Source organism: Delphinus delphis, chromosome 14 (assembly GCF_949987515.2).
Source record: "Delphinus delphis chromosome 14, mDelDel1.2, whole genome shotgun sequence".
Lineage (NCBI taxonomy): Eukaryota > Metazoa > Chordata > Mammalia > Artiodactyla > Delphinidae > Delphinus > Delphinus delphis.
In genome coordinates, this window is record NC_082696.1 from 8,061,540 (window position 1) to 8,088,387 (window position 26,848).

The following is a 26,848-nucleotide window of genomic DNA, read 5'->3' on the forward strand; positions in this document are numbered from 1 at the left end:
TAAGGAGTTACAATAAAAATCTTTATTTAAGTTTGGTCAGTACAGGTGAGATATACTGGAGTCACAGAGCAATATGCATTAACAGGATACAACAATTCATAAAAACTGAGTAACTATGCACACAGTTTCTTAAACATTCAGTCACCTAAAGAGAAAATGCACAGATGTATGGTGGAAAAAACTGTATCTAACACTGAAACTACTATAGGACTCCTTCAACAAGTCCAACTTTCAGTGATAAAACTACTGTACTGGGCAGACCTGGCAGTCATAAACCCACAGCTATGCTAACAAGTCTGAACGGTGCGTAAGTACAATAACAGCATGAATAAGAATGCCCTTACACAGCACAGGTTCTAGGATAGACACAGATTTAAACAGACATCATTGTGTTACACTTTAAGGGAAGGTTTCCATTTACAACTTCACATTAACTCATATAAAAATAACTTGACCCTACACAAAATGTCCTTTTAGCAACATTCAAAGTAATTAACTGTTACAGTTTCCAAAGTGGCAGAGGTATTGAAGCAAAAAGAAAAAAAAAAGGAAAAAAAAGGAAAAAAAGAAAAAGGGAAAGGAAAAAAAAAACACCCACAAAAAAGGCAAATTGTGACAAAAGTATGCGTTAATTTTCTGGACAGTATCCTCTCCCAAATTAAATGACACTGTATAAAAATTTGCTGGAAAAATTTTTACAAAACTGAACCCTGTACATTTACACTTGAGTCCAAGCCATTTTGAACGTGGCGGGAACCCGCAGTTCGGTTACCTTTCCCACTCACTGTTTTCTCCTCTTGAGGGTCATGATTGGAGTCTGTGTCATTTGAGTGGTGTGTGACAGAGTTTTCACTGCCCGTGGGAGAGTCTACACTTTCATACCCCGCACTGAGTTGGTTTACGTAACTACTACCTCCTCTGCCAGTTCTCTCCTCCGAGCTGTTGGAGGCCTTATTACCATTCCCTGGTGAAGAAGGGAAGTCATCTTCGGCTGTGTCCCCCTCCCTGTGAAATCCAGACCCAGACGTCCTCTGCCGGGAGGAACTGCCATTACTTGGTCCGTTGGCCAGACGACTGCAGTCTTTACCTGTGGCCTCTGCCTGTCCTACAGGCTCAGAAGATGTAGTCCTGCTGGTACTCGGGCCTGGGGCTTGAGACTGCTGCTGTTGGTACTGAGCCAACTGCTGGCGCGTCTCCTTCAGTTGTTGCTGAAGAACTAGAATGGTACTCTGCATACCCTCTACTTCTTCGTCGAGTTGAATGATGAAGTCATTCAGTTCTGTGCAAAGGAGAGTCAAACCTACTTTAATATCTCTTTTAACATATTTAAAAATATTTCTTAGTGCCTGCACAAAGCCAGGCAATCAGTAAATGTTTAAGTAAACAAATACAATTATAAAATCACAAGAGTACTTTAAAATTTTGCTTGGAATGTTAAAATAGCCATTCAACAATGAGTTTGTTTTGGGGAGGAAGGCAAAAGCTTAAAATAAATATATTAAAGCAACTAAATTTAAATTTATTCAAACTACCTAGCCACATAAAACTGGTCACAGCCCACAGAAGCTGCTCCACGTCTGCTGAGCTGGGGCCTCATGTCCAGCCCCTTACTCCTCATCCTCCGAGCCAATGTCTCAGCTCCACAGCAGGTTAGCCCCTGGGGAAGTGCAGTCCTCTACTCTAATACTCCAAAGAAGCCTATGCAGTCATCAAGGATTATCCCCCATCCAAGAACAAAATTCAGAGAAAATAACTCTTGAAAACTGATAAAAATACAGATGTCTATTAAGTTCTAAAAAGGCCTTGGGGGTGGAGGGGGAGTTCATTTACTACTATACAAAACCTCCTATTTACTATATTTATAAATAGTGAGAGCTAAGAACCATCACTTTGAAAAGGCAGTTTTAAAGATATTGCTTGACTAGCGACCTTCTTTGCAATTAACTACAGTTTGCAATTAATCTCATCTCCAGAGCTTGGGTATTCTTCTTACTACTAATCTTCCTCACAAAGGAGAAATAGCATGGATGAAACTATACTTGCCCAGCGAAAAAAGAGATGGTGGCTGACAAGTTGCGTTTGTCTTAGCAAAGAACTATTACATCTTATTCACTAAATAGGATCTTAAAAGGTAAAATCAACTATATACTTTTATTTATTTATTATTTTCTATTTTTTGCCGTGCCGTGCGGCTTGCAGGGACTTAAGTTCCCTGACCAGGGATGGAACCCGGACCCGGCAATGAAAGCACCGAGTCCTAACCACTGGACCACCAGGGAATTTCCACAATCAGTTATATATATTTTCAGATCCCTGGAAATAGCCAAATACTTCCAAGATTTACACTTACAGAAATTGGTTGAATGAAGATATTCCCTCTTTTAAGCACTGAATATAAATTTATATAGCTACATAATACAACAGCCTTTCTATCTTTTGCCAAATCCCACCCCTAAAAAACAAAAACTTCTTATGAAATTTGCACAATAAACAATTCAGGGGCTGGGGGGGGAGGCTGAGGGGACCGCTAAGATTAAATGGCTTTGTTTGCTGACTCAATTGGAAATATTTCACTTATAATTTTATAGAACCATTGGCAGAGATGAGCATATACACTCTAATCTATAATACTCATGCCTGGCAGTATTTTAAAGCCAGTGCAAACTTAACCAAACTTTTCAAAAAACCCCTTACCATCCTGACTGCTTTTAAGCTCCTCACTATATTTCTTCTGTAAAGCCAATTCTGCTTCAAGTTGTGCAATACGTCCCTGGGACAGCTGCCTTCCAAGCTCTTGATTCTCCTGGATAAGCATTCGACACTTCGCCATTAACTTTTTGCCTGTTTGGCTGTAAAGGAAAGAGCCATTCATCACAAAATGAAGACAAAACTCTCTACAACCTTCTTTGCTTGCAATTAATACAACGATAGATGTAACACATACAGAACATAACACTATGTCACAGCAGATGCCTCCCTACAATTACCATCTTCTTTTTGGAATACATCCATCTTGTACATTTCAGTATTTTGCCAATACAGCAGCAAAAATTTTAAAAACCTAAAGAAGAAGTACCTAAATGGCCACTTTTTGTTTCTATTAATAACTGATTCTGAAATCTATTTTTATCCCAAATTATAATTTGAAATAGAAACAGGCCAGTTAATTAACACACATTTTAGATATACAGTATTAGTAAAGCACTAAGGTACTTAGCTTTATGGAACAGAAAAGTTCTTGAAAGGGTAAATGTAACATCAACCTCAAATGTAAACTTCTTTAAAATACCTAATATATAAAAATCAGCACCTATAAATATATAAATGAATGAGAGTATATTTATTCCTGCTAGATCAGCATTTTTAAGGATGCCTCTTAATAGGCAGTTCTCACAAGAATGTTTATTTACCGCATTAAGTGAGGCCTGTTCAGTTACTGTTTTTAAAAAGCCTTCAGACTATTCCTATTCACCAATCCCTCATTTAATTTCATATGATATATATACTTTTGAGCTGTCTTAAACTGGGATGAAAGTTTTTGAAATTTTAATATTGGTATGTGGTGAAGATTTTATCCATGTTGAAAAGATTACTCTTACGACACAAAAATAAGGTTGGAGTTACTTATCATCAATAATGCAAATATGTAAGTGTGTGCCAAATTAGGAGTGCCATACTTTCAACAAATTAGTTACCAAGTGCTAGTGCAATGTACTATAGACCTCTGTGCATATACACAGTAATTGCAAAAATGCAATCAATGTTCATCCCCTATATTACTATTAAGGATGAGATGAATTTGAAGTTGTATATCAGGCAAATGAAAGCCCTATTAAAGGAGTTAAAAGAAGAAAACAATAGAAAGTGTCAGCAAAAAAATTCTTTAACCAGTAAGGTCATTCTGAACTTTACTCCATCACAAGAATATCAAACTGTCCCTATCCAAGTTTCAAAGGTAACATCACAATTATATACTTAAATTAGAACTCTTTAAAAGTGATTCTTTCTATTCTTATTAATGAGGCTAAAGAAAAGCAGTGAAGTTTTATTGAGACACTGTTACTGGGGCTTTTGGTTGCATTTTTGCAATTGCTGTACACACACTTTTTAAATGTTTTAAGATGGGAGCACTTTGTAAATGTTTCTCATTCTTTGGCTCAGTGTTGCAAGGTTCTTTTATCAAGAGCACATGTTCTAACCCAATATGATTCAAGCAAAAGTTTTTAATACATTTTCCTTACACAAATCTCTGGTAAAACCTGGGGTACCACTGTGCAAAGGAGCCTCAGATGAAAACCATGAGTTAGCATGTGGTAAGGGTTTTTTCTCTACATGGCAACTTTATTAGCTGATATTTCTGTTCATTGTTATTACAGCTCCAGATATCCCCCATTTCCTATAAGCACCCTCAGACTTTAGTCTCTAGGGAACAAGAGTTTACAAATCAAATGAGGAATAAGAAACACGCACCATCATCTAAGACAGGGGCATTCCTTCCACTTTACTGCCTATGCTCCCACAACACTGCTTTCTTGCAAAGTATATAGCATCAGTGTTTACCAACCTGAGAAATCTTTTATATGAATTTTTTAAAACACAGACAATAGTAAAATCAATACATTGTGACCTGACTTAACCTCATATAAAGTATCACAAATTCTAATGCAAAAAAAATTCATTTATGAAGTCATGCCTTTTTATAAATGCCTGTTCTAAAATAATCCTACCACTTCTAAATTTAGTGATCACTTTAAAACAAATCTTCAAAAAACTGCTGTTCTTTAAACATTCTGTAATTTTACTATGTCATGTAAAATTTGTGTTGTGTTCATCATATCACAAAAGATGGTAAGAATCCAATTACAAGTAACTTGTCTTTGGAATCATTTTACCAAAAAAAAAAAAAAACTAACTCATTCCTAAAAATCAAATAACCCACAAAGAAAATACAATAGGAAATAATTTAAGAGAATGATTTATAAAAAAGAACGGACACTGTACACTGCTTTGTCATCAAGGGGAAGGGAGACAGGGTATTCTGAAGAGGTGTACACACAAGTACCTAAATGTTTAAATACAAACTGAAAACTGTCAAAACACTGCAATATATCCCCCTAACTACTCTAAAATATATACACTGTCACATGTATGAAATATTTTAACTAAAGTGGACAACATAATTCATGAGATCTTTCTTAAAACAGAATAAAAAAGTGGAAAACAAAACAAAACCCACATAACCCATTCTATTTGAATTATTCCAGACAGAGTATTGATTGAGGACTATTTGTTTCAAATTAATGATGTATTTATACCACCTGATGAACTCTGGCTTATAGCCTACTTTTTACAAAATAAAAACCCATTTATAGGTAATTAAAGTAAATTATGATTTACTAATACAATGAAAATATTATATAACCATTAAAAATGGTAAGTAATTTAAATATAGTAAAAAATGGGAAAATGCCCAAGGATAAAGTGGGGTGGGGAAAGCCCTGGCACAAATCACCTGTATGTATGTATACATGTCACATTTGTTTAAAATCTATATATATATATATATAAAATTACTGTATATGCACACAAATTATCTTAATGATACCCAAGAAATTTAAAAGTGCTTACTACTCCTGCGGAATTGAACAGGGAAGGGCAAGGTCACACCCAGGAGTAAAACTCACTTTTCACCTCCACTTTTCTTTACACTGTTTCAATTTTATACATTAGCACGTGTTACCTTATTAATTAAAAAAAAGTTTTTAACAGTAAGAAGAAAAAACCCACTTCAAGGTGACTGTTACCTAAGTGGCAAAGAAAGATGCTTGGCTAAATTTGAGTACGTTAATGATACCTTTTATGAATTATTTCCTGACCTACTGAGAATACATAGGTCTTCCCTACTGTGATCTTAAATGGCATAACATATACACAAAAGCCTTAAATCGGGCACAAGAAGCCAATTTCAAACAGATTTGGTTACTTACCCTCCAACCCCCACAAGCAGTGAGAATTTTAGAAGCGATTTCTTGCCGTGAAGTCACACAAACCACTTCTCCAGCCCACCCTCTGCCCCACAACCAGTTCCCTAAAGCACACACATACAAGATACTTACAATTTATTTGAATGATTAAGAGAGAACTTAAGTCACCCTTGTTAAAACTGCACTTAAACGTTGGGGCAATCTGGAACATTTATCTTCCACTCATCTTAGACTCCATTATCACCAAGTGAAAATTCGAATTGGTGACTTATAGAATGATCTGACGAAAAAATTCACCTCCAGGATTGGATGGAAGCATGAAGAAAATAATGCCTCATTTATCTAAATGATCAAATGAATTTGCTAGAAATGATCACTATACCTTGTTTTTTTTTTTTTTTTTTTCCAATTCACAAAATGTCTCACTTAGGCCAGCCCACAGTTCCAATACATTCTGTCCCCAATCTTCTGGCAGGCACCCTGTGAAGCTGTCCCACATTAATGTCTACTGCAATATCCTGGGACAAGGTGTCAAAAAGCAACAAGTGTCAAGTCTCCTTGTCTTTTATGATACCAGCTGGAAAAAAGTAGGTCTTTAAAAAATGAGACACAGAGCCTTTTCCTTCACTTTGAAGAGCACAGCAACAATTTTTTCGAAATCAATCTGCTCTCACAGCCCCCCCAAAACCAAAATGTTAAAAGTACAACAAAATCATCATAGTAATCCTTGAACTTAAAAAACAAAACAAAACCAAAAACAAAACAAAAAAAAAAAACCAACTATTTCAAGGCACATTTAATTTAATATCAAGAGTGCAATACAAAAGGCCCAAATACAATGAAGGAACACATTCCCCCATTAACACCAACGACAATGCTCTTTCAACATGTGCCTGTTGAATGGAATGGGGATTTAATAAATTTCACTACTGAAAAAAATAACGCAGTGAGTCTCATCACAGCTAATATCCTTATACAATCTAGTTGTGAAATGAATGTTTATAATGCTTCAAACAGTTTAGACCTGAAGTTTGATACCACACCTTCATTATTTGTACAGTCCTCAGTAAGATTATCTACAGTATTAGCAACCATTCAAAGAACAAACCATTGAGTAAAACCACATTGATTTAAGGCTCAATCAAGTAATATGGAGCCCCAAACTAAATGGTTAAATATATGAACTACTTGTACTGACATCTATTATTTAATTCTCTCATGACTATTAAGTTGGTTCTTAGCAAATAAACCCTTTAAAGGCAAAATTCACCTCATTTGAGTTTGACCCAGAAGTTCAACAACAATCACGAAGTCCACAGTCTTATTGGCAAAACTGATATACAGTGTCTCTAAGTCACTATGCTCAAGGTTAAGAGCGATGCATATTCCATCTTTACATTTACTGGAATTTTACATGTTCAATTCATGATTTTAAATCTCTAGGTTTTCATTCCTCCAAACTGTCTGAAGACACAGTGTGCCACAGACTTAAGACTTCTGTTTCTCCCTCTATTTTCTTCAAACAGAAACACTTCTCAAGTGTCTACATGTTCTAGAAGGGGAATTTTTCGGAGGTGGCCACTTCTTCGGAATAGTCCGACGCCATCAGGCCTCTGAAGCAAGGGGAGGGGGAAGAGAAAAAAGCTGAAACACAAGGTTCATCTGGTAAGTTTTACATTACCCATTACAAGCTGGATAGTATAAGAATGTGGCTTTTTGGCTCAAAAAGTCTGAGTCTTGGTGTGGAAACGAGTACTTGGCTGTCCCACCACAGCTTTCTCGTAGTGGGACTGTCAGGGAAGTCTTGACTGGGGAGTATGATTTGTTTACCTATCAGGCGTAAACTTCCAGGCACTCAGTTCATTTTGGGCTTGTTCCAGTTTGTCTTTAGTCTGTTCCAGTTCACCTTTCATTTTTAGGAAAAACAAGTTGATCGCTGGGTCTACCATTGTTGATCTCAGTTGGGCAACGCTAGGCTGCTGGACTTGCTTGAGGTACTGGATTTGAGTCTGTGCAAAGCAAAAAAACACCAATTACTACCAAATCCAAGGAAACATACTTAAGAAGAGATAAAATCCCTTTCATTCACTGGATTTACCAACTTGTTTGTTAAGTCCTTTCCCCCCTTGATCATAAAATCCTCTAAAAAAAGTACAAATTAAAAACAACTATTTGGGAATTCCTTGGTTAGGAGGGTCTAGTGGTTAAGAGTCAGTACTCTCACTGCTGGGGCATGGCTTCGATCCCTGGTCAGGGAACTAAGATCCCGCACGCTCTGCAGCCAAAAAAGAAGAAACCACCCCCCCCCACGAAACTATTTAAGGTTATCCATGTAGAAATAAAGGCCATTTGATTGCACTCCGTATTTAGAAACTTCAAATATAAGGAGACTAACACGTTGGCAACCAAAACAGTACAAAAATCAACCAATCAATCACTGTTATATTTACTAAAAATGCTGATGCCCACTGGGGAAAAAAAGCAAAGTTTAAAATATTGCTTATGTAAGTAAATCTGTGCTTATGGGAAATTAGTCTATACACAAGTTCCCTAAAAATACACCAGGTTACAAGGTTATAATTTAAAACATATTTGCATTTCTAAATTTAAAAATGTATAGTACTTACATATTTACATGAGTTGGCATTACAGCTTTATAAACAGCACCTTAACCCAAAATTAAGCATTTTTTCCCCCTCCAAGTAGATTTGACTCACAGCATTGTAAGGCTGGAAGGTGACTGACCTGGTCCAAACTGCTTATTTTTGAGAGATTAAATAAGCCAACTGTCCAAGGATAGTTAGTTCAGTGCCAGTACTAAAACCAGAATTCTTGTTCTCAAGCCTCCTGACTCCCAATCTAGGGCTTTTCCCACCATACCAAAACCCTCTGCTTACATAGGAAACCTTCAACTTCAACTCTGGTTGTACTATTTACTAGCACACTAAAAATACATTTCTAAAATATGAGATACAGTGTATCATCATTAAATGCATCACTTTCTTCACACCCAAAGTAGATCTGGTTCAAGATCCTGCTCCACACTAAACCTTAAACAGGACTGAAACTAGGGCTTCCCTGGTGGTGCAGTGGTTAAGAGTCCGCCTGCCGATGCAGGGGACACGGGTTCGTGCCCCAGTCCGGGAGGCTCCCACACGCCGCGGAGCGGATGGGCCCGGGAGCCATGGCCGCTAAGCCTGCGCGTCCAGAGCCTGTGCTCCGCAATGGGAGAGGCCACAACAGTGAGAGGCCCACGTACCGCAAAAAAAAAAAAAAAAAGGACTGAAACTAACATTTCCTAAGCAGCTAATTTCTACCATAAAACATACAAATATAGTAGGATACATTTAGTTAGTATTTCACTGAGCAAACAGAACTATTTTTTCCTCTTTTAGCTTAAGGAATTTTAAAAGTAGCTCATTTTAAACCAAAAAGTACACCTATTTATTCAATATAATGCAAGCTGCTGAGGTAATCTAACAGGAATAAAGCATGCCATGTAACATATAGCATGTACCACTATCACTAAAGAAAACACTGCCTCTCTTACACGAACATAGTTACTAGTATTTAGATTACACAGTGAACGGCCCTCATCTGCTACACATAAGCTTGCCATTTCCTTGTGTTTGCTCCTGCTGCCCTCTCTGCAAAACTTCACTGTGTTCTAACTGAAAGAGCAGTGAGTTCTTCGGCTGGCCTGTGCAGAGAAGAGCTGTAAAAAAATGTGGCTGGAAAAAGTTAGGTTCTACTTGAAAAAACTCTTAAATATAGGTTGAGATGACAAAAAGGGTGATGAGGCATCACCAAAGGCCCTGATTAGGCATAATATGATCAAAACTGCCAGTGTATATGGAATGGCTGCAGAATCACTGAGATGAGTCAACAGCACATACTATCTAGGCAAGTGTTAAGAAGTATCTGGACTAGAATGTCAAGAATAGGATTCAAGAGATAAAAAGAAATCAAGATGCATTGGTTTTATGAGACATTATCATCAGCACCATCCATTCACACTCTACCTACCAGGTGCTAGCACTCTGAAGGGAAGATTCATCCTTTGCATGTGTAAGCATCTGGCACAGTGCCATGTTAACAGGGAAACCTAAAACTATTAATGAGTAAATGGTAGAACCTAGAGTCCTAAATATCACAAAAAGAAAGAATTAAATGGTTTTGAGACTAGGCACTTGAGAAGTAGTACTCATGCCATTAGACGTGAAAATCCTAAGCAAAAAAAAAATTGAATGGGATGGGTGGGTGTTACAGAAAAGAAACGAAAACAAAAACCCTATATTCAAAATGTTGGTAAGACTTCTTGGAACCAGGTATCTAGGTTTAAAAAAAAAAAAAAAGCCAAAGGTGGGAATGGTCAATAGTTGAAGTTAGGGAAAGTAAAGGCATATGAGTGCTGAGAAAGAGAAATTTCTTAATACGTTCATTAGTGACTTTACAGAAAAAATATCAGTGGCAGTGCAGATGGAAACTAAATTGGTAGAAACAAAAGGAATGGTGAGAAGATAGAGAAAATAACAGAGGCTACTCTTTAACAGGTAAAAAAGTCATTTTGAAGAAGTGAATGGGACTTCCCTGGAAGTCCAGTGATTAAGACTCTGCACTTCCAACGCAGGGCACAGGGGGCGTGGGATCAATCCCTGGTCGGGGAACTAAGATCCCACATGCCGCACAGCACAGCAAAAAAAAAAAAAGAAGGAAAAGGGACTAAAGACTTTTGTGGGAATGTGGACAACAGACAGCGTCTGCACAAGAAGAATAAGGATTGTGATTAAGCCCTAAAGAACATTTTATTGGTGAGTGAAGAAACAGAACTGTGACCCACAGATTATTAGTCTCCAGTGACCAGAATATTGCCTTATGCATTAGATCTTAATAACTATCAAATGGAGATTACACAAAAAAATTCAGGAAAATTTCAGCTTTTAAGATGAGAAACAACAGGGAATTCCCTGGCGGTCCAGAGGTTAGAACTCAGCACTTTCACTGCAGGGGCCTGGGTTTGAGCCCTGGTCAGGGAACTAAGATCTCGCAAGCCGCGCAGTGCAGTCCAAAAACAAAAAAACCAAAGAAAGAAAGAAAGAAAGAAAAAAAAAACTACTAGGAACAACAGGAATAGAGCTGCCCCTATCTTATATAACTGACATATACAAACACTAAAAGAAAGGGCTAAGACTGTCAAAGACAGCATAAAACTGACTCTAAATTCAACCCCAGAGCTAAAGGATCAAATATATCATTAGATTTCAGATCTATGTACACATGGCAAATAGTACGAATGAAAGATTAACAATTAAAAGACATGGTAGAAGCTGATGATACTAAGAAAAATAACTTTATGCAGAAACGGGTAAAGACAGCAGAGGAGAAACTAATCAGACGGCTTGCTTAGTAAAGACTAAATGCTGCTTATACCCTCAGATATCAGTTACTTAAAGATATCTGAACCAATATACTAATTCTTATAAATCATGGAGATTTCAGAGAATAATTTAAGATTTTTGACTTCTTGGCCACAGAAAAATTACTTTAAATCCAATAATGAAAGGTTATCTATCAAAATTTTACATTTAGCACATTTAAGCTCAAAGTATTTCTACCTTAACAAAATGTGCATCTATAATTCCTATTAAGTAACAAAATTAGCTTAATGTGAATTAATACATGTCATCATGTGACCCAAACCCCAATTCCTCAAAAAGACTTCAAAACATTTGAAATACTTACAGTACACTCCTGCATCTCTTGCTCCTTGGTTGCTAGTCGCATTACAAGAATGTTTTCCCTGCGTGCAGACTCTTGCTGTTGTTGCTTTAGTTTTTCTTCAGATTCCCTTAAGCCAGTTACATCATTAGCTGATGATTAAAGGAAAAAAAACCCCAACATCATGAAATACAATTTTCAAGATCAAAGTGAACTAACCAAAAGAAAGTTCTGATTGCCTTTGAACAGATGATAAAAACCACGGTAACAAGTTTAAATCTTTACTTTCTATTCTACCAATGCTTCTGTAACAATGAAATCTGTTCCTGATCATGAGTGCTCTTTTAGGAGTTAGTGCTGTTATACGGGTCCACAGCCACTTAATGCTAGACGGGATTACGTTGTTATGGTCTAATCTGTTGCCAACAAACACCAGGAAACTTCGTTATTTGCATCTGTTTATACTATGAAGTATTCAGAAAGTCCTGATTAGTACCGTTTTTAACCTATTCAATATAAACATGCCCGTAACTGCAGAGACAATTATTACTTTAAGTTTTCATAATGTTCACAACTTCTATGGATTATACTATAATCATAAAATAATTGAGATTTTAGGATATTAAGCTTTCTGAACTTGGAAAAGTGTACTGGTTTTTATACTCACAAATATTATGTTACTCTAACTCAGTGAAAAGTGACAAAGACTAAATTGGTCTGAAGACTAAATTGTATTATTTTTAGCAGATGTTGAAAAATCCATAAATACATAGCTGTATCCTATTGTTACAATTTAAGCTATCATAAATTTAATACTGGTTGCTTCTCTCTTCTAGAGTAATAACTCATGCTTCACTTGAAATTTCTCTGTGGAAGGGACACATCAAGGAAAGTTTCAAGTAGTTGTGAATTTCCCTATCTATGCTCTCTCGGAACCTTCAGTTAAAAGAGAAGTGCTATTCTAAGATTATTGCATGTTGGTCTTCTCCAATGACTGCAAACTCTTCAAGAAGAGACAGCATGTCTCATTCACCTATTTCTTAGCACCCAGCATAGTGCCTGGACAGAGTTCCTCAATAAAATGCTTGAATAAAAATTACTTAGTAAAACCAGTTATCCTGTGCTTATAACAACAATCTAAAAGGCAATAGTCACATAGTTTTTAGAAAGCTAAAACTCAAACTTACAGTTAAGATCTGTGTACTTGCCCTCCAAAGCTTGTACATATGCTTCATATTGTTTCCACCTAGTACAAAAATAAATCCATATTAGTTATGTTTAAATTGCTTTTATTAAATATACTAGAAAACCACATCCATAAGCTTTAAATAATACTGAGAATTCCACTGCATGAATTTTAATGTCTCTTCCATTTTGAGATAACCAGAAATCTAGTTTAACCCATAATAAATGAGTCACTTCAAAATTATTCCTTCTCAACTTACAGGAGTTAGGTAAATGGAAATACAGAGAAAAGTGTTCCCTGCTGAAAATACACCAAGCAGTGTTCCCGTGGGTCAGATCACATACCATACAGGACTTTGTATCACTGATGTTCAGCATGTTGCCTGGATTATGGAAGCTGACTGAAAAACTTAACCGTACTTTTCAGATATGCTCTCCACCTCAAACAAAAGGCATTTAAAAAACATGCCTAGGGACTTCCCTGGTGGTGCAGTGGTTAAGAATCCGAATGCAGGGGACATCAGTTCGAGCCCTGCTCCGGGAAGATCCCACATGCTGCGGAGCAACTAAGCCCGTGTGCCACAACTACTGAGCCCACGCTCCAGAGCCCGCATGCCGCAATTACCGAAGCCTGCGTGCCTAGAGCCTGTGCTCTGCAACAAGAGAAGCCACTGCAATGAGAAGCCTGCCCACCGCAAAAAAGAGCAGCCGCTGCTCGCCACAACTAGAAGAAAGCCCGTGCGCAGCAACGAAGACCCAACGCAGCCAAAAATCAATAAAGTTAAATAAAATTTAAAAAACATTAAAAAAAAATTTTTAAGTGCCTGATTATAAGGGACTGAAGGTTATCTCGGCTCTTACGTGAAAATACCACGTGATTCTCTCAAAGTAACAACAACAAAAAAAAAGTGTGGGGGGGAGAGAACATACTATTTTTCAAAAGCATATCTAATTAGCAGAAACAACTTCCATACATGCCATATGCCATCAGGACCTTTCTTCATTATATTCCTCTACCCTCAAAATATAGGCCATATTAGCTGCTCTTGGCAATTACTGCAGTTAACAAACTTTCCCCAGTCTTACATTTAAGCAACTGCTCCTGGAAAGTAAGCTGTCTGCCACCTTGCTTACTTAAGAGCTGTTTTCAAGGTGCTCTTCAGTTACAGCTAATTAAAATTTACTTTGATTTTAGAAAATATTTTTATAATCTTAAAACCTCTGACAAGTTTGCTGTGAGATTTATTAACATTACAACACAATGAACAAAAATATTCCATAATATCAAGCTAATCCATTCTACATAAAGACTAGGCCAAGGGCATGCTCATTTTTACGGCCTCTACAACCTAGGACACAAAGAGGAGTTCATTCAACATTTTGGGATGAATAAAGATGTTTTGTGGAGGTTATATAAGAACTATTTATTTTAGAGGAAACGAGAAATATAAAAGCTCAGGGACTTCCCTGGTGGCGCAGTGGTTAAGAATCCGCCTGCCGATACAGGGGACACGGGTTCGAGCGCTGGTCCAGGAAGATCCCACATGCAGCAGAGCAACTAAGCCTGTGTGCCACAACTACTGAGCCTGCGCTCTAGAGCCCGCGAGCCACAACTACTGAAGCCCGAGTGCCTAAAGCCCATGCTCCACAACAAGAGAAGCCACTGCAATGAGAAGCCCGCGCACCACAATGAAGAGCAGCCCCTGCTCGCCGCAACTAGAGAAAGCCCACGTGCAGCAACGAAGACCCAATGCAGCCTTAATTAAAAACAAACAAAAAATATATATATAAAAGCTCAAACCACAAACATCCTCATCAAGTAGAAAAAAGAGACTAAGTAGCAGTTAATTTAAAATCACAAAGAGAATTAATGAGGAAAAAACCTACTTAAAAGTCATAAATGAGAAGTCCCTAAATAAATTAAACTACCTCAAGAATATAAATTGCACATGATTTTTAAAACCTTAAAGGTAATTTAACATAAAAAATTGTTCCTGATTTTTAAATTAAGATTATAGTACCGATTTCTCCCCCAACAGTTAAATCAAGAGACGGCACATACTAACCAGAGGAATTATCTAAGAAAGGATAAAAGGCAAGGAGTGTACCATATCAGAGGTACAAAGAGAACATCAACAGTATATCACAAGCGTCTACATCAGCAGGAAAGGGCAAAAGTATTTTAAAATACTAAGTATTTAAATTTTATGTGCAGGAAAATGAAGGTATGCAATAGAAAAACTTCTATGCATGAGATTACGGTAAAGGAAAATAAAGAGCATGTCTGCAATAGAGTGTAGCTAGTTAAGTAAACAATGGTGGGAAATTATTGGGCTCTAGGAAACAATGGAGCATGTCATCTGTGTTTCCCTATCTTATAAAACCACCTTTTCTCTCCCCAACTTCCACTCTGTTAAATTTACTCAGTTCCTCAAGTAAAAATTCCTTGAAATTTCTAGAGGAAAAAAGTTCAATGAACTTGCAGGTTGCTCTGAAATATTCATTTTATTTTTATCTAAAAGTTACCTCGTAAAAAACTTACCATAGTGATAAAATGCAAAAAGAATATATTTAAGTTATAAAATACAAAACATGCGTGATCCCATTTTCTGATTTCTTACATTTGAAAAACGAATAATATAATGCTGTACTTGACAATCTGCTTTAGTAAGACATTTTAAGATAACCACAGAAATTCAGAGCTGGAAGTCATCTTTAAAAGTAATTTAATCCAACTGCTTTAACTTGCAGATAATAAAATGAAAGATATATAAAGTTAAATGAGTTGACCAAGGTCACAGTTATGAGAAAGAGTAACTCTGCTTCACCAGTAAATAATATATTTCTTCCACAACGAGAAGAATATCCTTAAGGAGTACAACTTTTCCATGTTACGCAGAAAAGTAAAAAAATTAACTACATCAAAACAAGTCTATTCATTTGGTAAACTGAAAGCTTCCTGAGAACAGGGTCTTTCCCCATAGCAAGTTATACACATGAAGTACAAATGCTTTTCAAGTTAAAGTTCTGAATATTTGCCCTCTACAAGAAAAAAAGTCAAGTTACCTATCAGTCTAGAAGTTACCCAAGCTAGTGCTTTAGTTCTTTGAAGTGTTATGCTTTCCCCAATGTTTATATAATGAAGAAATAGGCCGTAGAAAAGAGGTTCAAAAAATATATTAAATGATTTGAGGATGTATTAACATTAAAAACAAAACAATACCTCACATAAACACTATAGTACAGAATCACAACATAATGTTCTATAGAAAGATTTTTATTTGGTAAAAGAACATTTTACCTGAGAATTAATTCATCTCGTGCCATAACTTTGAAGTCTGTTTCACTCAGTCGAACCTATAAAGAGAATTATGATACAAACTAAGTGCTCTTTCTTAAGGTTTTAAATATTAAATACCACTGGCACTTATATTCTTATTTTTATGAAGACAGGATCATACTTTTAATCCCTCAACTGCTGGTTTCTGTTATTAGGAATCCCCTTTTTACCAAAGACACACAAAGCTCCTCCCAAAAGGAAGCCTGTACTGAAATGTCTGAAACTTAAATGGCTCAGTACATACTACGACGTTTTTTAAAAAAAAGTCTTGGGCTTCCCTGGTGGCGCAGTGGTTGAGAATCTGCCTGCTAATGCAGGGTACACAGGTTCGAGCCCCGGTCTGGGAAGATCCCACATGCCGCGGAGCAACTAGGCCCGTGAGCCACAACTACTGAGCCTGTGCATCTGGAGCCTGTGCTACACAACGAGAGGCCACGATAGTGAGAGGCCCGCGCACCGCGATGAAGAGTGGCCCCCACTTGCCAGAACTAGAGAATGCCCTCGCACAGAAACGAAGACCCAACACAGCAAAAATAAATTAATTAATAAACTCCTACCAACATCTAAAAAAAAAAAAAAAAAGTCTTATTTTTTGGAACGAAGTTTTTAAAAGGTGGACTATTTGTTATCTTTAAAACAGGTATCATTATTAGGAAAATGCAAATTAAAACCCAATAAGCTATCATTACACCCTATTAGAATGGCTAAATAAAAAAATAGTGGTAACACCAAATACTGAGTGAAGATGCAGAGAAACTGAGCCTTCATACATTGCTAGTGAGAAAGTAAAATGGTACAGCTGCTCTGGAAAATAGTGTGGCGAATCCTTTTAAAACTAAAAATGGATGTTCCATGCAACTCAACAGTTGCACTCTTAAGCACATATTCCAAAGAAATGAAAATTTATTTTCACACAGAAACTTGTACACAAATGCTCACAGCAGCTTTATTTGTAATAGCCAAAAATTGGAAACTACCCAGATTTCTTTCAACAGGTGAATAGTAAACTATGATACCATGAAATACAGCAATACAAGAAACAGACAACTGACATATGCAATCACTTGGATAAAGCTGAAGGATATTATGCAGTGTGAAAAAACTCAAAGGATATGTAATACAGCATAATTTCACATATACGACATTTGTGAAATAGCATAATTTTAGAAATGAAGAACTGATTAGTTGTTGCCAGGGGTTAAGTTAAGAATGGAGTGGGAGAGGATGGATGTGGCTATAAAAAATGGCGTAAGAGAGACTTGTGGTAATGGTTCAGGTAACTATTTTGGTTGTGGTGCTGTTTACATTAAGTTACAAGTGATAACACTGCATAGAGCCACACACAGAATGCACGCACAACCAGGGAAGTCTGAATATGCTCTGTGGATTGTACCAATGTCAAGTTCCTGGTTTTGATATTCTTATGCAAGATGTCTGACAGTTATGCAAGATGTTAACGCTGAAGGAGGCTGGGTAAAGAGTGCACAGAACCTCCCTGTACATTTCTTTTTTTATAAAGTTTTTTTTTTTTTTTTTTTTGCGGTACGCAGGCTTCTCACCGCTGTGACCTCTTCCTGTTGCGGAGCACAGGCTCCGGACGCGCAAGCCCAGCGGCCATGGCTCACAGGCCCAGCCACTCCATTGCATGCGGGATCCTCCCGGACCGGGGCACGAACCCGTGTCCCCTGCATCGGCAGGCAGACTCTCAATCACTGCGCCACCAGGGAAGTCCTAAAGTTTTTTGTTTTTTTTTAAATTTATTTATTTTTGGCTGCGTTGGCTCTTTGTTGCTGCACATGGGCTTTCTCTAGTTGCAGTGAGCAGGGGCTACTCTTCGTTTCTGTGTGCTGGCTTCTCATTGCGGTGGCTTCTCTTGTTGCAGAGCACAGGCTCTAGGCATGCAGGCTTCAGTAGTGGCACGAGGGCTCAGTAGTTGTGGCGCACGGGCTTAGTTGCTCTGCAGCACGTGGGATCTTCCTGGACCAGGGCTTGAACCCATGTCCTCTGCATTGACAGACGGATTCGTAACCACTGGGCCACCAGGGAAGCCCTTTCTTTTTTTTTTTTTGCTGCACTGGCTTTCATTGCAGCGCGGTCTTTCTCTAGTTGCGGCGACTGGGGGCTACTCTTCCTTGTGGTGCATGGGCTTCTCATTGCGGTGGTTTCTCTTGTTGCAGAGCATGGGCTCTAGGTGCACAGGCTTCAGTAGCTGTGGCACATGGGCTCAGTAGTTGTGGCTCGTGAACTCTAGAGTGCAGGCTCAGTAGTTGTGGCGCACGGGCTTAGTTGCTCCACGGCATGTGGGATCTTCCCAGAACAGGGCTCGAACCTGTGTCCCCTGCATTGGCAGGCGGATTCTTAACCACTGCGCCACCAGGGAAGCCCCCTCCCTGTACATTTCTTTACAACTTCCTATGAATCAGTAATTTTTTCAAAATAAAAAGTTCTTTAAAGTGGGCATAATATTCTAATGAGATGAAATTGTTTTGCAAATTGAGAAATATTAAATGTTTTCTCTATACCAAAAGAAGATTGTAAAGCTGAGGCACCTCTCCTACTTTAATATAAAATTAAGTCTTATTAATTTCCCTTATAAGATATTAAAACATTTTTCTTTATAAAAATGTTTCAAATTGTAGCATTTACCAGTAACATGTTACTATCAGAAAACAGAAAAGGGAAAATCATTATACCAGAATATATTAAAAGCCTAACAGAAAGCACCCAGTAATTCTCAAGACTGTTAAAGCACTTGACCCCAAAACTTAGGACAGAAATTTCCGTAACATTTACTATTTAAATTGTCCACTTAAATATTCACTGGTTAATAAGCACATACCCCTACTTTCCCAACTGAATTATAAATACCCCTTAGAAACTGTTATTCTTTTGTAACCTCTTTTGTGTGTGTGTCATAGTGACTAAACTGAAGAAAAAATGGGGAAAATGAGACTAGAAAATAAAACTTCAGAGGAAATGGTAGAATCTAAGAACCAACTAGCTGTAAACTGTTTTGAAAAATATGGAAGTGGTTCTGCATTACAACCAAAGGGATTTAAGTTAGGAAAAAAAAGAAAATAAGTAACTTATAGGATCTTGTAAAATAATCTCTTATTTTGACATTATTTGTAGTTATATAGCTGGGAATATTCATATGATAAAGGCTACAAGTTGACCATGGGGATGTCATTATTACAAAAGTTTTCCAAAGGCTGAAAATATTCTAAAATATATTACATATTAGATACAACGTCTCGCACATTATACACCCATGATGCTATTAATATAAGGCAAGGGAATAAACAAAAGCAAACAATATGGATAGTGCCTTCAACTCTATTAGTCAAAAGAAGTGCTTAGAAACTGCTGAAAAAACAAACCTTTTTAGGAAGAGGTTCCTCGTTGGTCATCTTGAATCCTAGAAAAAAGGAATAAAGAGAGGAAAGTCAACTGATTTTCTTCCAGTTAAGGTAGGAAGAAAAAAAGACTGGCTTTTTCAAACGAATTTATTACTGAACTCAGTTATGACCAAATCATTCGGTTATTTTTTTAAATTAAAATAAACCTTTTAGGAACGAAATTGAGTTATTTGCAGTGAAGTGGATGGACCTAGAATCTGTCATACAGAGTGAAGTAAGTCAGAAAGAAAAACAAATACCGTATGCTAACGCATATATATGGAATTTAAAAAAGCGGTGCTGATGAACCTACTGGCAGGGTAGGAATAAAGACGCAGACGTAGAGAACGGACTTGAGGGCACTGGGTGGGGTGGGGGGGAAGCTGGGATGAAGTAAGAAAGTAGCACTGATATATATACACTAGCAAATGTAAAATGGATGGCTAGTGGGAAGCTGCTGCATAGCACAGGGAGATCAGCTCAGTGCTTTGTGACCACCTAGAGGGATGCTCAAGAGGGAGGGTGGGAGGGATGCTCAAGAGGGAGGGTGGGAGGGATGCTCAAGAGGGAGGGTGGAAGGGATGCTCAAAAGGGAAGGGATATGGGGATAAAATGTATACATATAGCTGATTCACTCTGTTGCACGGCAGAAACTAACAACATTGTAAAGCATTTATACTCCGATAAAGTTGTGAAAAAAATTATATACCTCTTAGACTAGTTTTAGATTTACAGAAAGGCTGCAAAGATATTACAGGGTTCCCATATACTCTGCACCCAGTTTCTCCTTTGTTAACATCTTACATTACTATTGTTATTAGGTTTTTTTTTAAACTCTCTTATAAAAAAGTTGATCATTCTTTGTAATGTTGCCACAAAGGATTGAAAGAAATATAATCAACCACTGGACCACCAGGGACGTCCCAAAGAAATACAATTTTTCAATGCATTCTTACAATTGCCCTGTGAAAGACAAATCTGGCAGCAGAAGTAATAGGTTTGTGCTGAAGTCCGATACTGGCCTCAGGCAGTATCTCAGGCATCTTGTTGAAAGGACAGAGGAAGGGTAAGACCAGTTGCTAAGCCTTTCCTTTTACAGAATTAACATTGTTATAGTAAGGTCAAATCTATCATCCTCATGATAATTCATCACTACACAATGCAGGTATGAAGGTATTTACACCTTAATAAAAATATCCCTACATTATTTAACTTCATGTCACAGAATAATTTGTATCTCAAAATTAGCTTCTTTTATAAATTTACATAAAATTCACTTAATCCTGTTGAAAAAGATTAATGACAGAAATACTCTCATTAACTTTATTATGCTTACTGAAAAGACTTGTGCTATTTCCTAATATTCAAATTTAACAAAGAGAAGCTAATTTAAAGTTATTCCTAGGTATCCTTTCTAGCAGCAAAGTCATAAATCTTCCCTTACATCTTAAACTTTCTTTTTAGTTTATTTTACCTGCCCATACTTACTACAAATTCCAAACAATTAAATAAGTAGCCAGTAAATAAGTCACAGAGATATAATGTACAACACAGTGACTATAGGTAATAATACTGTATTACGTAGATTTGAAAGCTGCTGAAAGAGTCAAAATCTTCATCACAAGAAGAAAAGTTTTGTAACTATGTATGGTGACAGATGGTAACTAGATTTATGTGGTGATCCTTTTGCAATGTATACAAACATCAAATCCCTATGTTGTACACCTGAAAATAACATGTCAATTATACGCAATAAAAATAACTTAATCAAAGAATTTACAGTGTAAAACTGAGTTTTAAAAGCTACTTGACTTCTTGATGAATATCTGAGATTCCTCAAAAGGAGATGATTTTCAATACCATTTTTTATATTACATACAATCCCAATTCAAATATTCTAATCATACTGTCACTAAACCCTGATTTTCAGATTAGGTACACTGAGTTGAAAAAATCAGTACATTTTAAGGAAAAAAATTATATATTGATCATATCATAAATTAACTGCCTTAATTCTTCCCTCTTTGATAATCTTATCATTGGATGTAAAACAAAAACCTGAGCATATATCATTAGTTTCTGAGCTGATGGAGTTGATCAAGTCTCTATGACCAAACAACACCTATGAAGACATGACCATATTTCTATGTTTTAAAAATCGGTATTTTTTCTCTGAATTGGCCCCTGCCTACTTTAGCCCCCTTATCACCCAGTTTATAATCTCTGTTGCAAGTTACAGACAGCTGCTTAGTGACTGATTATCCTAACGTGACTCTAGAGTGAATCCAAGCACTTGGAAACAAACGCTCACCATGTTCACCTCCAGAGGCCTGACTACTTATATTTGAAAATGGTTTTAATGGGCATTCACTCCACTAGACTGCAACCTCTTGGAATCCACAACTCAAGTTTAACATTTTCTTTGAACTTCCCATTTGTCCAATGCTAAATAGTAGGTAAATATCAATAACGTACTAATAACGTATTAAAATGGTACAAGAAAATTTGAGCCATTTGAACTTTTAACATACTTAAATAGTATATAAATGTGTACCTATATGTCAGTCTTCTGGTTAAATCCTTCTAAAGGCTTCCCATCTCAAAACTGTGCATGTGGTACATATACACAATGGAATATTTCTCAGCCATAAAAAAGAATGTAATAATGCCATATGCAGCATGCGGGCTTCTTAGTTGTGGCATGTGGGATCTAGTTCCCCCGACCAGGGATCGAACCCTGGCCCCCTGCATAGGGAGCCCGGAGTCCTACCCACTGTACCATCAGGGGACTCTCCTGTTTTTGTCTTTAAGCCCCACTGCAGAATTCTTGGTGACCTCCAATTCTCAGAATTCTAAACAGCAAGTTATTTACATCTTTAACACTGGCTTATGTTCTCTCTCCTTTTAAAAAGCTTGACGCTGGGTAGATTCTAATTACACACTGCTTAAAGAATACCTACATTTTCTTTATAAAAATAGATGTTTAAATTTGTAATGTAAGTCAGGGATAAATCCAGGTTTTGTATATGTTTGCGTTTCACATGTTGACTCTCAATCACAAGTCACTCCACATGTTATGGAATATGTGACTTGAGAAATCAAAGCATAAGCATTTAGTAAGAAATTCCTCCCTTATCTTTAGCAGATGAAAAGTCAATCTTTGCTTGAGATTTCATGATATGCCACAACAGTTAAATGGACAGTGTGACAAAAGGCAAATTAGAAACAGGCTTAAAATTTGAAAGCATCAACATTCAACTATTTAATCAAAATAGAACCTGGTTCTCAATTCTGACTCTCCCACTGCACATGTGCTGTGAAATTTATTACTCCCCAAGGCAATTTTTTTTTAGCACAACTGACAAGCACAATACCATCTAAAGTTAATTCTACATTCATAAAGACAATGGATATTCCAGGTTCTTAGAACAAGCTATTTTCATATCAGAAAAACAGAATGACTGAAATATCATTTGGAGTTGAACCCTGAGTCTTGAAGGGAAAAAATGAATATATACCCAGTGCTATGAATCACTTATTTAATAACCACAACTTCTACAGTCGAAGTTACTTTCCATTTTCCAGATGATGAAAAGGGTTATGAATCATTAGGTGATTAGCTCAGATTAAAACAGCTACTTATTAAAAAATGGGGGGGGGTAGAGAATGCTAGAGAATTAGCATTAGCTAGAGAATGCTAGAATTCTAGAATGCTAGAATTCTCTAGCATTAGCAAGAGAATGCAGAAAAGCAAAATAGAAAAAAAGCAAAAATTGACCAATTTGGCTACCTTTTAGCAAGTTTAAGAGGACTGGCTAAAACATGGTTTTATGTTTTATGTAAAGTTTTGTTATCCATGTGGATAATTCAGAGGTAATATAGCTCTTAAGTTTAGACCGTCAGAACCACCATCTACTCCTAATGCCTTTACACTGAGAAACACCTTATGATGGAGAGTTCGGTTTTGGTACGCTAGGAGCCTAGCATCCCAGATCTCAGTACTTCTCTGGCTCTTAGCATTATGATCCCAAGTTATGCAACTCAGTTCTCCCTTAACAGAGAAACAAGTACCAGCCAACACTTCAGTAAGAAATCACCTACCTTGCTGAAACTCATCACAACTAAACGTAAGAAACTAATAATCTGACACTGTATTAGCCTAGGCACTATAGTAGAAGTGTACTTGTTAGGAACTGGAAGACCAATTTTTCTTGACTATGTATATCAGTCATGTGATCTTGAGCAAGTCACTTTCTCTAGATTGCAGTCTCCAAATCAGCAAAAAGAGGATACCAGTTTTGCCTGCCCCACAAAGTGCTACAAATGTCAGTGTTTTAAGTGCCATAAAAATACTATACAAACAAAAGATATTTCAAATAAAATACTAACATTAACATAAAAGAGAATTTTAATGTGTATTTAGGAAAGATTAAAGTAAATTCCACCAACTACATTTTCTAGAGTTGAGAATGTTTATTTATAGCACTGAATCTAGCCTGATACACCGCCTTAATATCTAATGGGATATACTGTCATAGGAATATTGAAAAGTTTTGCTCTAGTAAGCTTAGTAATAGAAAATACTTAGATGCAGAAAAATGGAAGGTAATAAAAACAAGAATAAAACCAAGTACTATCTACATCTTGCTTTGCAAAAGCAAAGCAACAGAAAATTTTAAAGAGCAAGAAAAATATTTTTTTTCAAGAGCAAGATAATGTACAATTGAATGAAAATGATCAAGACCTCTAAACAAAGAATATTTTCAAGGGAATTCTATATTACACCTATACATACATACAAGAGTGTAACGGACTCTGAAAGCTGTAACGTACTGTACAAATACAATTATTACAACTCTCATCTCCATGCCACAAGGCTGCTACGGATTTTCTGTATTATACCAACCCATTTCTGACAAATACTCAAAATTCAATCAGGAAAGCTATATATTATGAAGTTCTATAAATTACATGAGCTAAGTAAAAAATAGCAGTGCCTGGGATACACTTTTATCAGTACTTTTGTCCTTTGGGAGTTAGAAATTTAGGTAGTTTGCCTAAGTTCCGCCACTGAGAAGTGAAAATACTGATCTCTTAGCTATAGCTATCTGCTTAAGATAACGTAAAATCTGAACGCACTCTAGGAATACAGCCACCAAAACCCTTGAAATTGAACCTCCTCTTTATCACAAGCCCCAATTTCTTTCCCAATTTCTAATGCACCGCAATTTCTTTCCCCAACTTGCCTAATCAGATGCTACTAAATGTCATGTGTACATATATAACATTTAGGCATCTTGAAAAGATTTTCACGGTAGCTTTATACGGGGTTTTAAATGTCTACAACATGTTTATCTGTCACAGAAGTCTTAATGGTCAAAGTTTTTAAATAAAAAACCCGGTCGATAATCACTTTGTTGTACACCTGAAACTAACAACATTGTAAATCGACTATACTTCAAAAACAAAACAAAACAAAAACCCGGTAGGATTTGTGGTGACAGACGCGTGACTTCCACGTATCCTCCTCAGCAATGGAATTAACTAAATTCTGAGAAGGAAAACTACATGGACAACTCAGGACTGTAACATGATCATGAAAGTATTTCTTTATCTTTTTAAATCTCGGACAAAAGAATCGTTTCTTGCTTTATAAACACGGTTATTAAGGATTTTAACACAGTCCTCTAGGATCAAATATCCAACTGACTTCATCAAAACAAACTTGGACTTTTCCTATGTGCTCCCATGAAATATGGTTTAAAAAATTAATAACAGCCTTACAGGGATCCGAGGTGAGACTCTAAAATTTCACGAAAACCTCTAATTCAATAAATAATTTTTCTCTTTTTAATTCAGAACGCATGCCATCATTTAAAAATGGAAGTCCACAAGACAACGCAGCTGCAATATTAAGCTACTGCGCGACGTGCGATTTGGTCAACGAACGCTGCTTTCCTTCCCCTGCTGAACTCATTCGTGCCGCCAGTCCTCGCGCTCCGGCCGAGGTGGGAGCCGGCGACACCGGGGCGGGGACTGGACGCGCACCGAGAAGGCGGCCTCCGATTGTCGCCCGCCCCGCGGGAGCGCCCACCTAGCCCCCGGGACCCTGAGGACGGAGGTAAAATGGCCTCGGGGTGGCGGAAGTGTCCCTGCAGGCGGAAAGGCGGCGCGGCTAACGGGAGGCCGGCGGGCCCGGGAACCCCGAGTCGCCCCCTGTGCTCCGTCCGCCCCTTCCCGGGCCGGGCGGCCGCGCCTCAGCCCTGGGGACCCCGAGATCCTCGCCGCCGCTCCGGCGAGCGGCCCGCACCTACCTCTCCTGACGGAGGCCGCGCCGGCGCCGCCCAGTCACATAGGCTGACCCCGCGCTGCCCGCTCGCTGTCCAGGCCGCCCGACCCCGCTGCCGCCGGCCCCCGCGCTCCTCCTCCCGCCACAGCCCCGGCTCTCCCCTTTATTTGCAGGTCTCGCTGCCACAAAATGGCGCTGAGGGAGGAAGCGAGGTCCCGTCGCCCCACCCCCTTCCCGCTCCTCCCGCCGCCCCGCCCCGCGACGCCGCCGGCGCCCGCCCGCTTCTCCGCCCCGCCATGTTAGCGCCCGGCCCACTCACCGACCAGTTGTCTCACGGACACGGCCACAGCTTCCCGCCCGCCGGGCCCAGCCGCGGGGAGGAAAGGCGAAAGGAGGGCGCCCGCTGAGGGCCTCGAGTCGCTACAGGAGGAGCTGCGCCTGGGTGGCACGCCCCGCGGCCGCTGAAGCGCTGCGACCTCGGCGGGGGCGGGGAGGGAAGCGGGCCTCAGGGAGTGGTGAGCCGCGAGGTCGCAGGTCAGCCGCGGGGCATCACGGGAAGGGCGGCGGGGGTCGCGATTGGCGGCGCCGGGTGGACGCGCTCCCCGGGCGGACAAGCTCGCCGGGCCACCTGCGGCTGCGGCGCTGCCTCTGGCGGAGGAATCTGGGCGAAGGCGGCGTGTGATTGGCTGTCCTTTGGTACAGCACCCATCTGTGATGCTTCCGCGCGCTGTCGGCAAGGTGCAACCGTAGGAGCAACGCCGTGGGCGGGGAGTGCGAGCAATTGAGGCTTCGTGAGCCCTTGCTGTTTGAAGTTCTGAGAATTTGGAAACCGATGCTCTTTCTTCCGTCAGGAAGTGCTGCTTCCTGGACGCTTGGTTCGTCCCCGCCTTGAAATCTCGAGGTGAAACCGGGGAGCTATTGTCTAGTACGTGGA

The 26,848-nt window shown here is 38.5% G+C and overlaps 1 protein-coding gene across 4 annotated transcripts; it reads right to left on the reverse strand.

The window, feature by feature from the left end:
• On the reverse strand, positions 1-26,848 carry WTAP (WT1 associated protein). Of its 4 annotated transcripts, none has more exons than XM_060029691.1 (8): positions 26,234-26,843; positions 19,608-19,645; positions 16,189-16,244; positions 12,890-12,948; positions 11,727-11,854; positions 7,815-7,993; positions 2,695-2,849; positions 1-1,279 (listed from the first exon to the last, which is right to left on the reverse strand). In XM_060029691.1, the coding sequence occupies exons 2-8, from the start codon at positions 19,635-19,637 to the stop codon at positions 696-698; spliced, it is 1,191 nt and encodes a 396-aa protein (XP_059885674.1). In that variant the 5' UTR covers positions 19,638-19,645; positions 26,234-26,843; the 3' UTR covers positions 1-695. The 4 variants fall into 4 exon arrangements, with proteins under 4 accessions (XP_059885674.1, XP_059885675.1, XP_059885676.1 ...); XM_060029692.1 differs by lacking the exon at positions 26,234-26,843 and adding an exon at positions 25,940-26,094; XM_060029694.1 differs by lacking the exons at positions 1-1,279; positions 2,695-2,849 and adding an exon at positions 6,368-7,597 and having other exon boundaries at positions 26,234-26,848.

Excerpts from the sequence above, each read along its gene's own strand:
- WTAP (XM_060029691.1), bottom strand. The coding sequence starts at position 19,637 with ATGACCAACGAGGAACCTCTTCCTAAAAAG. Across the intron at positions 16,245-19,607 it reads AGGAACCTCTTCCTAAAAAG|GTTCGACTGAGTGAAACAGA; the intron begins GTTTGTTTTTTC and ends TTCTCTTTATAG. Across the intron at positions 12,949-16,188 it reads CGAGATGAATTAATTCTCAG|GTGGAAACAATATGAAGCAT; the intron begins GTAAAATGTTCT and ends TTTTTGTACTAG.